The sequence below is a fragment of the Tarenaya hassleriana genome, unplaced genomic scaffold (assembly GCF_000463585.1).
Source record: "Tarenaya hassleriana unplaced genomic scaffold, ASM46358v1 Cleome20, whole genome shotgun sequence".
NCBI classification, from domain to species: Eukaryota; Viridiplantae; Streptophyta; class Magnoliopsida; order Brassicales; family Cleomaceae; genus Tarenaya; species Tarenaya hassleriana.
The window spans coordinates 986,396-1,003,248 of NW_010965373.1; the positions used below are offsets into that span (position 1 = coordinate 986,396).

Genomic DNA, 16,853 nt, shown 5'->3' on the forward strand with positions numbered 1-16,853 from the left:
AAGAGCGTCCTGCTGGTACTCAGCTTCTCTCTGTTTCAACAAGTCAGAATGATATTCGCATATCTCTTCCTCAAAGTACACAACATGTTCAGCCGATGTTGCATCCACAGAATATGGGCTCAGACTCTATTAACAGTTTTAGCAACCTTCCAGTTCCACAAAAATCAGAATCAGGTATGCAGGGTCAGTGGCATTCCCAGTCACAAGAAAATGGTCAGGTGTCTTGTAGTATGTCGAATGAACGACATATTCTTGAGGATTTTCGTCAAAGAACGTCCGGAATGGATGAAGCTCGACCCAACAATCTGTTTTCGGAAGGGTCCATTGTTGGACAAGGCAATGCTTCTGGTACTGCATCTGAATCTCACAATTCACAAAATCCTAGTGGTCCCACATGTAGATATGGAAGCATAAATCAAGATCCCAGGTTCAAAAATCAAAAGAGATGGCTCCTATTTCTGCGTCATGCACGCTCCTGCAAAGCGTCTGAAGGGAAGTGCCCAGACAAGAACTGCATTACTGTTCAGGAGTTATGGAGACACATGGATAGTTGTAATGTATCTCGATGCCAGTATCCTCGTTGCCATTCCTCAAAGTCATTGATTAATCACCACAAGAATTGCAAGGATTCCCGGTGCCCTGTCTGTATTCCTGTGAAAACCTACTTGCAGCATCAGGCAAATGCACGTGTCGTTGCCCGTTTAAGAAATGGAAACGGAGCAGCAGTCACTGTAAACGTAGGTGGAATATCAAATGATTCAGGACATGTATCTGCTGGATCAATTTCTGCTACTTCACCTAGTGCTGATATCTCAGACAATCTGCAACCTTCATTAAAACGATTGAAGGTAGAGCAGTCTTCTCAACCTGTTGCTTCTGAAACACAAAATTGCAAAAGCTCAGTTCTTGCTGTAAGAGAGGCACAAGCCTCGCATGATGCTGAGAGAATGGATTACAGGCCTAACGATGTATGTGCACCATCGAAGCCTGAGACCTTGGAAGTGAAAGTTGAAGTTCCTGATGTTCCTGTTCAAGCAGGACCTGGTCTCAAAGAGACAAAATGCGGTATCACTGAGAATATTCCCAAGCAAAGGCTTGTCAGTGAACCTGTTAAACATGACAAGCCTGTTGGATCACTGAAGCAAGAAGTTACCAAAACTGAGAAGGAAACTGTAGCACCTAAGAAAGAAAATCTGGTGGAGTCTCCTGAACCTGCATCAAAGTCTGGAAAACCAAAGATAAAGGGGGTTTCGCTAACTGAATTGTTCACTCCGGAGCAAGTAAAGGAACATATTCGTGGTCTTCGACAGTGGGTTGGCCAGGTTTGCAATTTCTTTTATTTGGAACATGTATTTAGTGCTCATTCTTTATGTGTGCTGTTTATGGGCGTTGCTTTCTTTTTTATTTAATCCACTTTCATGTAAAAGGATAATATTAACTACTGATATAAGCTTGATTGAGTTGTTTCTCGAAACTTGCTCATCCGTAATGTTTCCAAGTTATTGATTGTTGATAAATCCGTTGTCCTTTTATTTTGGTGTCTGTGCAGAGTAAAGCCAAAGCAGAAAAGAATCAGGCGATGGAGCATTCAATGAGTGAGAATTCTTGCCAATTATGTGCAGTGGAGAAGCTTACCTTTGAGCCACCACCTATTTATTGTACCCCTTGTGGTAGCCGTATCAAGAGAAATGCCAATTACTACACTGTCGGAGCTGGTGACACTCGTCATTGCTTTTGCATTCCCTGTTATAATGATTCCCGTGGAGACACCATACTGGCGGAAGGGACAACTATACCTAAGGCCAGACTCGAGAAAAAGAAAAATGATGAAGAGACTGAAGAATGGGTAAGCATGTTCAATCGGTTGTAGTGTCTTTGACTTCGTTTATATATGTGTTTCTGAATATTTCCTTGTTTCGTTTTTTCTCTTTGTGATTACGTGCAGTGGGTCCAATGTGATAAATGTGAAGCCTGGCAGCATCAAATCTGTGCTTTGTTTAATGGGCGACGGAATGATGGGGGCCAGGCTGAATATACCTGCCCGTATTGCTATATTGCAGAGGTGGAACGCGGTGAGAGAAAGCCTTTACCTCTGAGCGCTGTTCTTGGAGCAAAAGATCTGCCTAGCACAATACTCAGTGACCATATAGAGCACCGGTTATTTAGGAGATTAAAGCAGGAAAGAATGGAGAGAGCCAGGGTTCAAGGGAAAAGTTATGATGAGGTAATCCGTTGATGTAACTTTGAAGGTTTTATGCTGTTGATATGATATATCACTTGCCATTATTCATCTATTTTGGTTTGCTAAAGGGCTTTGATAATAGAAAACTGTTGGCTGTGGCCTTCTTATCGATTCTCATCGTTTTGTTGGACTGACTGACAGATTCCTACTGCTGAAGCCCTTGTGGTTAGAGTTGTTTCATCTGTTGACAAGAAGCTGGAAGTCAAATCCCGCTTCCTTGAAATTTTTCGGGAAGATAATTATCCAACAGAATTTCCATACAAGTCCAAGGTGAGAATGATCATGTGCGCTTACTTGTATCTTTTATGTTGTACCTATGCAATCTTTTTTCTCCCCCAGATTCCATCTATTTACATTATGCATGACAATTTTCAGCTTCTCGTTTATTTTGCCAGGTAGTTCTGTTGTTCCAGAAGATTGAAGGTGTAGAAGTCTGCTTGTTTGGAATGTATGTCCAAGAATTTGGATCTGAATCTTCATTCCCCAATCAACGCCGTGTTTATCTATCATATTTGGATTCTGTAAAGTACTTCAGACCTGACATTAAAGCTGTTAGTGGGGAGGCTCTTCGTACTTTTGTTTACCACGAAATTCTGGTAAGTCCTGGTCTTTATAAATCCATTCGGGTTTCTACATTATCTGGAGTTTTCCGGTGGTGAGGATCGATCCTGTTTTCAGATTGGATACCTTGAATACTGCAAGTTGCGTGGTTTTACTAGCTGTTACATATGGGCTTGCCCCCCTTTGAAGGGAGAGGACTATATCCTATATTGTCATCCCGAAATTCAGAAGACACCAAAGTCTGACAAATTACGAGAGTGGTCAGTCCAGTTTTCTTTTGTTCATATACTTTTTACTTATATAATATGTGTAATTTTTTACATCCTCCTATTGCTTTTGTTCTTATCAGGTACTTAGCAATGTTAAGGAAAGCTGCAAAGGATAGCATTGTTGTGGAAACCACAAATCTATATGATCATTTTTTCATTCAAACCGGTGAATGTAGAGCTAAGGTTACAGCGGCTAGGCTCCCATATTTTGATGGTGACTACTGGCCAGGTGCCGCCGAGGATCTTATACACCAAATGAGCCAAGAAGATGATGGCAAAAAGGGCAATAAGAAAGGAACACTCAAGAAAACCATCACAAAAAGGGCTCTAAAAGCATCTGGGCAGTCTGATCTTTCTGGAAATGCATCCAAGGATGTGTTATTAATGCATAAAGTAATTGTTCATTCTATCGGTTATTCCTTTCCGTGTAGATTTGCAAAGTTGTTTTATCCTTTTATTTTTTTTATTTTTGCTGCTTCTTTTGCTAAATTTGTCGTTTTTCCTTTAATTTTACTCGCCTGGTTTGTTACAGCTCGGTGAGACCATTTACCCGATGAAGGAAGATTTTATCATGGTTCACTTGCAGCATTGTTGCACTCATTGTTGTGTACTGATGGTATCTGGAAACCGTTGGGTCTGCAGCCAGTGCAAAAATTTCCAGATATGCGATAAGTAAGAATTCTTCCATTACGTTTTACTTATTGGTGGATTTTTTTAGCGCCTGTTTACATGACTTGTCTATGTGACGTCGAAACTGAGGTTGTATCTTTTATTCATAAACAATGGAAGGTGACAGACGAGACTAAATGTGTTAGAACTTAGAACTCTGCAGATGCTTGACGGATTGTCATTATACATGTCCTATTTCCTGTTAGAACTCTACAGTAGCTGAATTTTCATCTACCTTTCAGGTGCTATGACTTGGAACAGAAACGCGAGGACAGAGAAAGACATCCTATTAATCACAAGGATAAACACACACTGTATCGTGTGAGTTTCTTGTGCTTGTTTTTGGTTAAATGATTTGAGAAAATTTCTCTGACTTTTAGTTTTATCTGTCACTAAACCGGCTTATGGCTTTATTCCGCCGTTTCTCATTATATGTCGGTATTTCATTTTGCAGGTTGAGATTACCGGTGTTCTTGCAGATACCAAGGACAAAGATGAGATACTTGAAAGCGAGTTTTTTGATACAAGGCAAGCATTCCTCAGTCTTTGTCAAGGAAACCATTATCAGTATGATACACTGAGGCGGGCAAAACATTCTTCGATGATGGTTCTTTATCATTTACATAATCCGACTGCTCCTGCCTTTGTCATGACTTGCGTTGTCTGTCACCTCGATATCGAAGCTGGTCAAGGCTGGAGATGTGAGGTTTGCCCTGACTATGACGTGTGTAACGTCTGTTACAACAAAGATGGCGGAATTAATCATCCTCATAAGCTGACAAACCATCCATCTCTTGCTGATCAAAACGCTCAGAACAAAGAAGCTAGGCAATTGCGGGTCTTGCAGGTATTTTGATGTTTTTTTGTCTTGCTTGCTGTCTTTAGTATTGTTCCCATTCTCTGTTATTGTTTTAACATTATTTTTTTTAATTAAACTGCAGCTTAGGAAAATGCTCGATCTTCTGGTACATGCATCACAATGCCGTTCCCCACTTTGCCAATATCCAAACTGCCGGAAAGTGAAGGGGCTATTCAGACATGGTATACAATGCAAAGTACGTGCTTCAGGAGGTTGTGTTCTTTGCAAGAAAATGTGGTATCTCCTGCAACTCCATGCTCGGGCCTGCAAAGAATCCGCCTGTCATGTCCCTCGTTGCAGGTAATAAAACCTTCATCAACCTCCTTATCCTTTTTTTTTCTGCTTCGATAGATTCTATCTCAACATAATCGGAAATGCCTCCTCCTTGTTTCCTCAAGTTAATGATTTATCTCGTCTCGTGTCATGGATGAACTGCTGTACATGAAATATGTAAACATTTGATTTAGATGGCGAACATTCGGTACACATGTTTTTGTGTTTGATCATTTGTGAAAATTGTTGTTTGAGCAGAGATCTGAAGGAGCATCTGAGAAGGTTACAGCAGCAATCAGATTCACGGCGAAGAGCTGCCGTGATGGAGATGATGAGACAAAGAGCTGCAGAAGTCGCTGGGAGCTCCAGCTGATGACATTGGACATATATCATTTCATTCCGGGTTGGGATCAAAGCAAAAAAGTGAATCTCTTCAAAAGGGTATGTCATGAAGATGATGAAGACGGTCTCATCGAAGTCATACTCCACGGAAAGAAGGGCGAACCCCGGCAAGTTATACCGGAGAAAGAGGCCAGAAAACGGGAAAGCATGCCCACGATAACTTAGGTTACTGTTTCAACATTCACGGGTCGGGGAGAGATGATGATTTATTCTCAAGCTATGGAACAAAAACCAGAATGGTTTTGGAGGATTTCTCGCTTCGGGTGTTATCAAAAGAAGCACAAGAGAGAGACTCATCATCTTCTTCTTCGCAGGTGCCATTACTAACAATGCATGATCAGGTTCCAAACTCAGTTCAGTAGCTTGATCTGGTTGGTGATTCTTTGATTTATGCAGTCTCTCTCTCTCTCTCTGGGTTTCCTTAGTGTACTGTATTTTGTAAAATGCTATTTCTTTTTGGGTGGCAAGGTCAGAGGGTATTCAACGTTACTTTTCTTGCAAGTAAAGTAAAAGAGGGAAGATCATTCATCATTTCCTTTGTGTATTTTTTTTTAATCTCTCATCTCTTTATTGCTATTTTGGTATATTATCGCATATTTCACTTCAAATATATGATTTATCAATTCGCTTAGATTTTATTTTTTTACACAGTTTGGATGGCTTGTCTGTAAAGTTCTTCCTCCTTTCATGGTGGAGGTTGCAAAATAAGTACTGCTTGTAATGTTCCTATTTAATAATAATAATAATAATAATGGAATTTAATAAAATGGAAAAAGGATGAGGGAAAGCGAGGGAAAACGTGGCAAGTTAAGTGGCTCATGTTACTTCACTGTCTGAAAACACAAACATAAAGGTTGTGTGGTCTTCCTTTCTCCTCTTCCCTTTGTCTCTTTTCCCCTCTCCTTGTTCCGATGCGTCAACTTCCTCCTTCCATCCATTTCTTATTCTTTGATTTCTCGAAATTTTTTCACAGATTTTGCAAAACTCATTTTCTTGAAATCCCTTTCCCATTATCCATATCCACAACCAACCAAAAGCTTCCCGTTGACATGTCATATATACGCGCATCGGAAATATATTTCTGGGATTAATCCAATATTTGTGTGGAACCAATGGAAGGAATGCGTCTTGGCTTCTAATATTTACATTGCATGAGAAGTACTGGTATTTGATTTTTTTTTTCAGGGAGAAGCTTGAATAGAGTTCAACAATGGTGGGTGGCATAGTTGGCAGCAACATGGCTACTGATGCGAGACTACTAAGTTCCAATTTTGGCAACATTTTCGGCATCAACTCCCGAATCCCGAGGTGGGTTTCAGGCGATCGATCCCAATTCACAATCCCTAGGGCTCAATCTTCTCCTCCTCCGTCGTCTTCCTCGTCCTCCAATAAGGACCGTCGCGGAAAGAGGAACAGGACCAGACCCGGAACCGCCACAAAATCAGGGGAAGAAGACACGACGGTGGAGGAGAAACAGGACGCGGCGGCTCCGTCGCCGGCTCCCCCGCAACTGAACCTGGATGATGTGAATCCGGTGGGTCTGGGACGGCGATCTCGTCAGATTTTTGACGAAGTATGGCGAAAATTCTCCGGGTTGGGTCAGATTTCGAGAACGACAAGACCCGATGATCAGGAGGTGTTCGACAGTTTGCTCATAAGGGAAGGACCCATGTGCGAATTCGCCGTCCCCGGAGCTCAAAACGTCACCGTTTTAGTCGTCGGAGCCACCAGTCGCATCGGCCGTATCGTCGTCCGTAAACTCATGCTCCGTGGCTACACTGTCAAGGTTTCGTCTTTACTCAATGTTTACAGAATTGAATCATTCCAACTTGCATTGTTCATGCATTCCTATGATTCTTACCGATTTCGCTACAGAGTTTGGCATTTGCGGCTATGGTTATAAACGTGGTTGGATTTGTGTAGGCTCTGGTAAGAAAAGCAGATGAGGAAGTGATGAGTATGTTGCCGAGGTCAGTGGAGGTTGTGGTCGGGGACGTGGGTGAACCATCCACGCTTAAATCCGCCATTGAAGGATGTAATAAGATCATCTACTGTGCCACTGCTCGGTCCACTGTCACTGCTGACCTTGTCCGTGTTGATCATCAAGGCGTTTACAACCTTACGAAAGCATTTCAGGTGAAAAGCTTTTTGTTACATTCAAATCCAGAAACTTTGGTTTGGCCCGGTTAAGTTGAAACTATATATAGTGACCTGAAACTTATATGATTCCATTACTGATCTTGTAAAGATCTGTTTGTGATTCTCAAATGTGTTGCATGCTCCTCTGTCTGTTAGCTTTTCGTTGAGCATGTTTTTTTAAGTGTTGAAAATCTTGCAGGATTACAATAATAGAATGGCGCAACTACGGGCGGGTAAAAGCAGTAAGAGCAAGCTTCTGCTCGCAAAGTTCAAATCAGCCGAGTCGCTTGACGGGTGGGAAGTCCGGCAAGGAACTTATTTCCAAGATACCGTTGCTTCCAAATATGATGGTGGAATGGATGCTAAGTTTGAGTTTACAGAATCAGGGCAGGCCCTTTTCTCAGGTAAATTATCTTATGAACTGATCATGGCCCGAGATTTCTCGAAAAGAAATCTGGTTCTTTTACATTGTTTCTAGGTACATAAAATACAGAAGGATCAATGTGTACTGATTATGGCCCGGGATTTCTTGGTTTTGATTGCAGGTTATGTCTTCACTAGAGGAGGATACATTGAATTGTCGAAAAAGCTCTCTTTTCCCCTCGGAAGCACTCTCGACAGGTACTGTGTGGAATCTATGTATTGTTAACGGAAGTTTAGATACGTAGTTTCATACAAAACTACGGGTTTAGATATGTATTTTCTTTGCTTTTCTTTGTGTGTGTTTTTTTTTGCGGATACTTATGGTACAAAGCTTGATACTTTTGAGGGATAGGTATGAAGGTTTAGTCCTCTCTGTTGGTGGGAATGGAAGATCTTATGTCTTAATCCTTGAAGCCGGCCCCTCAGCAGATATGTCTCAGAGCAAACTGTATTTCGCAAGGATCAGCACGAAAGCAGGATTTTGTCGGGTATGAAAAGACGTCTGGCCAAACAATGCACTCGCCTCTACATATATCATATTGATCGCTATTTCGCTTACTTTTTCCTTGGCTGAAAACCTCAATTCTTTGCAGGTAAGAGTACCCTTTTCGGCTTTTCGGCCCGTTAAACCTGATGATCCACCATTAGATCCATTTCTTGTTCACACGTTGACAATACGCTTTGAGCCTCGAAGACAGGTTTGTTCACTCTTTTCAGTGGCTTGTTTAGTTTGATTGTAACTGGAAATACTCGTTCCTCGGGTTCAGAAGTTTATCAATTCTGTTAGTTTTCCTTTTCCAGAGGCCCATTGAAGGACCTGCGGGTGCTAAACAAGATCTTAGAAGCTTTTCCCTCTTTTTAGAGTACGTAAAAGCTTTACCGGTGAGTAATTTTTCCTCCTTTTTTTTATAAAAACTGTGGCCATTTGGTGAAGAGAAAGAGGAAAGGTCCAAATCAGTATCCAGTTTATGAGGAAAGGTACAAATCCGTATCGAATTTATGCAGACGGGTCAGGAAACCGATTTTGTTTTGGTATCGTGCACTGGATCCGGAGTAGAACCGAACAGAAGGGAGCAAGTTCTAAAAGCCAAGAGGGTAAGTTTTTCTACTTCTTCCTCTCTGTAAACCCTGAAAGAATCATAATCACCTAGGAAAGTAGTAGAAAGATTATTTTGCAGACACAATTTGATTATGGGATCTGAGATTCGATTTTCCGTTCCTTCAGGCCGGGGAAGATTCTCTGAGAAGATCGGGACTCGGCTACACGATCATTCGACCAGGTCCCTTGAAGGTGAGGATAATAAACATGCATTCGTATTCGTCCAGGACATGAAGAAGTTCAACTGTGAAACTGGAAAATTGATTACATTACCAAATGATGTTCTTACAGGAGGAGCCAGGAGGACAGCGAGCTCTAATCTTCGATCAAGGAAACCGGATTTCTCAGGTGGGTTCATGACCAAATCTCCTAAAATTCATGTTACCGTAGGAATCTCAGTCTGATTCCGACAAATCTAATGCATGTTCTTGGTTTTTTTCAGGGCATTAGCTGTGCAGATGTGGCTGATATATGCGTGAAAGCATTGCATGACTCGACAGCGAGAAACAAGAGCTTCGACGTGAGTTTCCGAGAAAAACGTTTTCCTCCCTCTGTTTGGCTGCCGAGAAAATTTGCATCAACCCAGACATGAAAATTTACCCTAACGAAAGGATCGGACTTTTATTTCCAGGTTTGCCACGAGTACGTTGCTGAGCAAGGAAGAGAGCTCTACGAACTGGTAACAGAAAAAACCGCTTGTTCTTGGATTCGATTCGATTCGGTTTTAAGTTCTTTTCATCATCTTCTGATCATTTTCGATTCGGGTTTTTTTGTTTCTGTGTTTTTTTAATGCAAAGGTTGCTCATTTGCCGGACAAGGCGAACAACTATCTCACTCCCGCGCTGTCCGTCCTCGAGAAAAATACATGACCACTATACACACTTCGTGTGTTTCTTCATCCATGTTCGTATCTTTCCTATACACACATATATTCTTATATCACTTGATGAGACTATACAGTTTTTTTGGTTTGAAATATGAATTGTATTAATAAACAATTTCCTTGTGATTTTTATATAAACGGAAACTATATTTGTTTGATTGATTGATAAAGAATTTCTTCTTCTTTTTGGGGTCGCTCGAAGATCAAAATTAGTGTTACAAAACAGAGAATCTTGTTTCCCAGGTCTGTTTGTTTCCCGGGAAAATGGTGGCTGGCGGGAACATTATTAGGTGGAAGATGGACACGTGTGTCTTTCTTGTACCGACACGTGTTAAGTTTAATCTCATTAAAGCCCTATTGGGTCAAGAAATGGCCCATCAGGTGATATATTGAGCCTTGTAGTAAGTAATGGGCTCTTTGACTTGAACCGCCCCGAGCAGCGGTATTTTTAAAAGTTAAATCCATTATTTTAATTGGATAACTTTGCGTATTTTTTTAAGGGAAAATTTAAAAATTTGTATAATAATTTGACGGTAGATATAATTATTGAAAAATGAAATATGGAAATTAAATTAGAAAGAAAGAACAAAAGATAAAAGAACGGAAACACTTTTATTACTACATCTCTTCTTCTTGTTATATTACAATGAAAATATTCCATACATTTATAGGAAAAGCTATGGAAAAAAACAAGGAAATAAAGATACGAAAGAAATAAATAAGACAAAATATAATTGATACGATATATATTTTATTCTTAATTGATATAATGCTTTTAATTATTATTAATCATATCAAATCTCCATATTTTCTTCCTATTTCAACATTCCCCTCAATATTGATTTTGAGAGAATTCAAAAATCAATCTTGAAGATAAAACAAAATGATGAAAAACTTCACTGATTTTAGAACAATCCATAGACACCAAATTTCATTCATTTAGAGAGTACTAACTTTTTTCAAATCACTTCGCTTGACTTTAAAAATCTAGCTTTAACTCTTTTTGTCATAGCATCTTGCTTGATCTTAGAGTTTTTTAGCTTTGAATCTGGTTTTTTTACTCCTCTTTGAACGATTTGGATATTCAAAACGCAAAAGAAAGAAGATATTAGAAAATTAGAAAAAGAGAAACATATAGTTCAGATCGCAACGCTGCTCTGATACCATATTGAAAAATAAAATGCGGAAATTAAATTAGAAAGAAAGAACAAAAGATAAAAGAACGGAAACACTTTTATTGTTACATCTCTTCTTCTTGTTATATTACAATGAAAATATTCTATACATTTATAGGAAAAGCTATGGAAAGAAACAAGGAAATAAAGATACGAAAGAAATAAATAAGACAAAATATAATTGATACGATATATATTTTATTCTTAATTGATATAATGCCTTTAATTATTATCAATCATATCAAATCTCCATATTTTCTTCCTATTTCAATAATAATATGAGATATTCCTTTTATTACTAAAATGCCATCCCAGTTTTGTATTTGACTGTGGAAGTCTCTCGCGACATATCTGGCAGAAGACACGTAAGCACAACTGCTGAAATTATCAGCCCTCAGATCAGTTAGTTACACTGTTAAATCAGATTAAGAGATTTTTAAATCCTGAATTTGCGATTTCTTTTAAAGAGAAATTGTTATCCTTTGCACATCGTACACGGTTTTGATAAAAATCATAAAACTATATCGGATATGTTTGATTGATGCCAAGTGGAGCGTAAGATAAATAAGCTGCTTTATTTTATTCCTATAATTGTTGGGCAATCTCTTTCTTCTAAATTGCAATATTCTAAGGCATATAAAGTCATATATGAGGACTTTCATATATATATATATATATATATATATCTCAAATTTGGGTGATCTAATAATAAGATAATATGTAAAATATGTTCTTTATGATGAGTTCAAATCCAAACGTGGAGAGAGATATTGAGCTGAACTTCTCTGATTATCTTAGAGATGTAATTGAACCAAAAGTCCAGTTATCTTCCGGATTATAAATATATATATATATATATATATATGTTCGTTCTCGAATTCAATCTTGAATGGCTTATACGTTATCTTCTACTTACATGCTTATTCAATTACAACTGTGCTTGGGTCGTAATTTACTCGTTGGATGTGCCAAGTGTCACGTTCTTTTATATCCTTTTGGTGGATTCTGGTCAGAATATATATTTTTAGCAAATACTTTTACCATGTCAAAGATTCCCAGTTGGTTATATATTTTGTATTATTTATTTGACATATATATATATATATATATATATGTAGACCGATAAATGGTTGGTTGTATTTTGTTTATTTGAATGAAAGGGTCAACCCCCAAACATTATATAATTCTAAAACAGAATGCAATAGGGAAATGGACACGTAAACACGATTAAAGATCCAATGGAAGTAACAAGACGTGGAACCTAATATATAACTGAATATTAAATCCAAGTAGAAATATATATATGTAGTAACGAACCCAGAAAAATTTATAAGAGCGCAATAATTTTATACATATAATTTTATAGGAAAGTTTTATTTCTAGGGATATTTGATAATTTACTTATAATTTTACAAAAAATTATAAAAAATAGTTATTTTTTAGTTAATTAAACGGAGACCTATGACTCCACTCCATTTAACGTGGATCCGTTATATGTATATATAAGTATTTTCGTTTTATTGAAAACATATATGGTCTAGTATCGTGGCTATAATTAGTATGGAATTTGACCCAGAGTAAGCAATTATTAAGAAGTCGTGCATACCTAATATAGTATATACGATTTCCCGTAGTTTCCATAAATATATATTGCCGACTTTGAAAGCTTCTTGTGCATGTACAGCCCAATAGTAGTGGAAATTAACATTCTCTTCAGTAAAATCATATATATATATATATATAAAACCAAATTTTGACCTAATAATTGTATTGGTATGATTTTTTAAAACCTAATTAAATACGGATTAAAAAATCGAATCGAGAATCAACATATCTTCCATGAGATAAAAAAATCGAATGAATTTAGTTTTTTCTAAACTTTTAAAAACCCAAAATATTAAAACCCAAACCAAACCTAAACAAAAATCCACCCTTATGTCACCTAAAGTATCCCTATAAATTCTCCTCCATTCAATCTCTCCGCCACCTCTCTCTCTCTCTCTCTCTCTCTAAAACCAACGCTGACATGGGTGGTGCGACCGGAGACGTGGTGGCTGCAGCCCTACCGATCCAAGAGCATTGGCTGCCGCTCTCTAACCTTGACCTCCTCTTGCCACCGCTCGACGTGAACGTTTGCTTGTTCTACAAGAAACCGCCTCACGACGTCACTAAGAAAGAAAGCTTCATCTCCATAGCCAAAACCCTAAAGGAGGCCTTGGCCGAGGCTCTCGTCACTTTCTACGCCTTCGCCGGCGAAGTAGTGACCAGTCCTGCCGGCGAACCCGAGCTCCTCTGCAACAACCGTGGAGTCGATTTCGTCGAGGGCTTTGCTGACATGGCACTCCGGGAGCTCAACTTCTATGATCCCGATGAGAGTATTGCTATGTTTGTTCCCAAGAAGCGTCGTGGGGTCATTTCCGTTCAGGTAAAAGTTATATGCCAAAATAAAAATAAAAATTGTGTTAATGTGAAAGATAACATCGAACGTGGATAAATAACCATCCTAACTATATTATTGCAATAACGTAATCGTGAATAACATTCAGACTATGGATAGTTGGACCGACAAAACCAAAATGAAGGTGCAAAGCCACGTAGGATACTAGTGAATTCTTGGGGTATCCAATTAATGGAAGCATTCGATCATATTCGGACCGTTAAATTCGACTACATATCATTAAATAATTTAAACTGTGAAATTCGTATGATAATCGGCAAAAGAAAAAGCAAAACAAGCCGTTTTTAACATAATAATTTACACGGTAGATATAGTTTACGTACAAATTATTATAAATTAATAACAATTGTCGTCTAAGGGATGAACCCTAAAAATAGAAGTTAAAGAGTCAATTTTCCATGAGTCAACAGTTTGAAATTAGGAGGTTTTTACGTATTAATCCTTCGAGTTAGTAGTGAAATGATTATAGAGATTAGTAGGTTGGCTAGTGCATTCGCTGTTTCCAATAGGTTACGTACAAATATTTAAATATGACAATATAAAATTATTTATAGGTACTGTCCGAAAAGGGAAGATCCTTGTCGCGTGTCCGGGACACGTCCGTATATTATTATTCTATTGGGCTATGAATATGCTTCCCAACGAATATATATGGTAACGTGTAATACCATGCAAACAAAAAAAAAATTTAAATAAAAAAACTTACAAATTAAGGCTGCCGTATGTGGGAAAAAAGTTTGAAAGGGTTTTTCGAGTGTTGCTGCATGAAATCAAATGAACGGTGGAGCGAGACTAAATATTCATCATATGGTGTCTTTATATAAAAATATTGGTTGGTCCAAAAATCTCGATATAAAAACAGAACTTCAGTTGAAACGTTTATTAATCACGGGCTAGAATTTTATAAATGATATTAATCAATCTATCATATATTTTCAGAACCCAAAGAATACAATTATGTTTTTTGTAATATATATATATTTTTTTGTTTCTGTTTCGTTCTTAAAATAAAAGTGTTCTCAAAGGTAACTGAGCTGAAGTGTGGGAGCATAGCCGTGGGGTTGACATTTGATCATCGCGTGGCGGATGCTTACTCGACGAACATGTTTCTCGTGTCCTGGTCTCAGATTTCTCGATCTGAACCGATCTCTTTGGTCCCATCTTTCCGGAGATCGCTGCTTAACCCTAGACGACCTTTGCTCGTCGACTCCTCGATAGATCGACTCTTCATTCCCCTTACTTCCCTGCCTCCTCCTCAAGAAACTTGCGACCAAGATCACGCTCTTACGAGCCGTATTTATTACATCGAATCCGATGTGTTGGACGATCTCCAGAGAATGGCCAGTTCGGGCAGTTGTACTAGGAGGACTAAGATCGAATCCTTCAGTGCTTTTCTATGGAAACTCCTGGCGAAACACGCAGGAAACGATCAGAGCACGATCATATCGAAACTTGGAGTGGTTGTCGATGGAAGGAGAAGACTTGCGGGCCAAGAAACTGGTGAGAAAGAAAATGTGATGGAGACATATTTCGGGAATGTTCTCTCGGTTCCGTTTGGCGGGCAGAGAATCAGCGACTTGATCGAAAAGCCACTGTCTTGGGTCGCGGATGAGGTTCACGAGTTCTTGAAAGAAGCGACGACGAAAGACCATTTCTTGAATCTGATCGATTGGGTCGAAACTCACCGACCGGTACCCGCGGTGGCTGCCGTCTACTGCACCGGTCCGAATGAGGGGCCGGCGTTTGTGGTCTCCTCCGGGAGAGGTTTTCCCGTGACCGGAGTGGATTTCGGGTGGGGCCCACCGGTTTTCGGATCGTACCATTTCCCGTGGGGCGGTCGGACCGGCTACGTCATGCCGACGCCGAGCCCGACCGGGAACGGAGACTGGATCGTTTACTTGCATCTCAAGAAAGGACAGTTGAAGTTCGTCGAGGAAGAGGCTCCTCACGTGTTTAAGCCCATTAACAGTGATTATCTCAACATAAACTCCGCCGATTAATTAAAGATTACTTAATAATATTTTACCAAAAAAAAAAAGATTACTTAATAATTTGAAGTGTTTCATTACAGCATTAAAACACGCGTGTTCTCTCTTGTTTTTTTTTTTGCCCTCGTATTGTGTACCATTTCTATTTCTCTTCAGGCTGATTGTTTCTTTGTCTCTTTGTACGTTAATGGCCATTAAAAAGGAAGTCATTTTTGTATCCGGTTTCGTTTGGTCATGTCCGGTTTGCTTCGGTTTGGTTTGGTAACATGTGTATATGGCGGGTTTTGGTTAGTTGGTTGCTCGACTTGTGTTTGATAAGTCGTTTGGTTTGATTTGTGCTAATCCCAGGGTAGATTAGAGAGTAAAACAGGTTAATTTTGTTTGGTTTGGTTAGTATTTGTTTAGAATTTATGAGTTGTACAAAAAAAATTGTATTTTATTAAAATCGATAAAAAAAAAAAAAGTTATTTAGTCCATATGGAATTCTCTACAGACTCAATATACGATATCATCTCCGACCCAAATCACATGATTACATCATATGATCTTAAACCCATTGAATATCGTATATTTATACGTGGGTGGATGGAGAATTTTATACGTTTGATTGCGTATAGTAGCGATCCAAATATCTCCCACGGGACAGATGATTGGATGTACAGCTCAATTTCAAACTTTTTTTTTAATTAAAAATTCCATTTTGAAATTGTTATTGTTTTCGTCATTTCGTTCCGACAGACATCTGGCCTCATGGACATAAAATACATCCGGTTTATTAACCTCGCAAGTAGACTTTAAAAAAAAATGATTCCCTTGATCACTTCATGAAGATGATCAAGTAAACGAGAATATGTTTTTATATTTCTAATCACGTATTAATAAATACGTTACCATTAAAATTGTGTATTATTAAAATAGATTTTCGATCTAACTATATTTTTAAATCGAAAAAATTTAGATGAATATCCGTAGGTGAGTTTGATGCATGAAGGAAGGTGAAAATGATTCCAATAAATGAAAGTAACTGTCCTAAGTTGGTAAAATAAATAAACTAGAATATCGGATTAATTTATTTATTTTGAGATTCATCGTATATACTATATATAGACCACATATCGTATTCCACTGATCATTTTTTTTATTAAATAAATTTCTCAGTAGCTACTTCACCTAATTCTCTCCTATAAATTCCCCCCCCAAAGGGCATCCACATTCTCCCACATCACTAACCCCCTCTTTCTCCTCAAACACAACATATCGGCCATGGGTATTGCGGCGGAGGAATCACGTGCTTTCCACGTGACCACCGTGAGGAAAGACGTCGTCACGGCGCTTCTGCCGCTTCAGGAGCATTGGCTGGCGCTCTCGAACCTCGACCCCCTCCTCCCGCCACTCGCCGTTAGCGTTTGCTTC

General features: G+C 38.8%; 4 protein-coding genes across 5 annotated transcripts in view; all 4 read left to right on the top strand.

Moving 5' to 3' along the window:
* Positions 1 to 5,871, top strand: part of LOC104813621 (histone acetyltransferase HAC1-like) — a 9,665-nt gene extending 3,794 nt beyond the window's left edge. For both annotated transcript variants that reach the window (XM_010541291.2, XM_010541290.2), the window contains exons 8-19: positions 1 to 1,322; positions 1,550 to 1,846; positions 1,946 to 2,224; positions 2,384 to 2,512; positions 2,638 to 2,838; positions 2,921 to 3,063; positions 3,153 to 3,465; positions 3,605 to 3,744; positions 3,984 to 4,062; positions 4,196 to 4,588; positions 4,683 to 4,900; positions 5,132 to 5,871. In XM_010541291.2, coding sequence (XP_010539593.1) covers positions 1 to 1,322; positions 1,550 to 1,846; positions 1,946 to 2,224; positions 2,384 to 2,512; positions 2,638 to 2,838; positions 2,921 to 3,063; positions 3,153 to 3,465; positions 3,605 to 3,744; positions 3,984 to 4,062; positions 4,196 to 4,588; positions 4,683 to 4,900; positions 5,132 to 5,246 — 3,629 coding nt within the window. In that variant the 3' untranslated portion in view covers positions 5,247 to 5,871. The remainder of the gene's footprint in view (positions 1,323 to 1,549; positions 1,847 to 1,945; positions 2,225 to 2,383; positions 2,513 to 2,637; positions 2,839 to 2,920; positions 3,064 to 3,152; positions 3,466 to 3,604; positions 3,745 to 3,983; positions 4,063 to 4,195; positions 4,589 to 4,682; positions 4,901 to 5,131) is intronic.
* Positions 5,872 to 6,163: 292 nt separating this feature from the next.
* On the top strand, positions 6,164 to 9,857 carry LOC104813622. Its single transcript, XM_010541292.2, has 13 exons — positions 6,164 to 7,061; positions 7,199 to 7,411; positions 7,614 to 7,818; positions 7,960 to 8,035; positions 8,190 to 8,325; positions 8,431 to 8,535; positions 8,639 to 8,719; positions 8,843 to 8,932; positions 9,063 to 9,128; positions 9,228 to 9,284; positions 9,379 to 9,456; positions 9,568 to 9,615; positions 9,734 to 9,857. Exons 1-13 carry the CDS (start codon positions 6,486 to 6,488, stop codon positions 9,803 to 9,805), a joined length of 1,803 nt encoding a protein of 600 aa, XP_010539594.1. The 5' UTR covers positions 6,164 to 6,485; the 3' UTR covers positions 9,806 to 9,857.
* A 3,123-nt stretch (positions 9,858 to 12,980) lies between these two features.
* Positions 12,981 to 15,610, top strand: LOC104813623 (shikimate O-hydroxycinnamoyltransferase-like). Its single transcript, XM_010541293.1, has 2 exons — positions 12,981 to 13,419; positions 14,478 to 15,610. Exons 1-2 carry the CDS (start codon positions 13,021 to 13,023, stop codon positions 15,450 to 15,452), a joined length of 1,374 nt encoding a protein of 457 aa, XP_010539595.1. The 5' UTR covers positions 12,981 to 13,020; the 3' UTR covers positions 15,453 to 15,610.
* A 1,063-nt stretch (positions 15,611 to 16,673) lies between these two features.
* LOC104813624 (omega-hydroxypalmitate O-feruloyl transferase-like) overlaps positions 16,674 to 16,853 on the top strand; it is a 1,974-nt gene continuing 1,794 nt past the window's right edge. Inside the window, exon 1 of the mRNA XM_010541294.1 lies at positions 16,674 to 16,849. Coding sequence (XP_010539596.1) covers positions 16,704 to 16,849 — 146 coding nt within the window. The 5' untranslated portion in view covers positions 16,674 to 16,703. The remainder of the gene's footprint in view (positions 16,850 to 16,853) is intronic.

What these genes read in the sequence shown, in the direction of transcription:
- LOC104813622 (XM_010541292.2), top strand. Translation starts at nt 6,486, where the DNA reads ATGGTGGGTGGCATAGTTGGCAGCAACATGGCTACTGATGCGAGACTA. An exon ending in TCCGTGGCTACACTGTCAAG is followed by an intron (nt 7,062 to 7,198) that starts GTTTCGTCTTTA and finishes GGATTTGTGTAG; the next exon opens with GCTCTGGTAAGAAAAGCAGA. An exon ending in GAAGAGAGCTCTACGAACTG is followed by an intron (nt 9,616 to 9,733) that starts GTAACAGAAAAA and finishes TTTAATGCAAAG; the next exon opens with GTTGCTCATTTGCCGGACAA.
- LOC104813623 (XM_010541293.1), top strand. Translation starts at nt 13,021, where the DNA reads ATGGGTGGTGCGACCGGAGACGTGGTGGCTGCAGCCCTACCGATCCAA. An exon ending in GTGGGGTCATTTCCGTTCAG is followed by an intron (nt 13,420 to 14,477) that starts GTAAAAGTTATA and finishes GTGTTCTCAAAG; the next exon opens with GTAACTGAGCTGAAGTGTGG.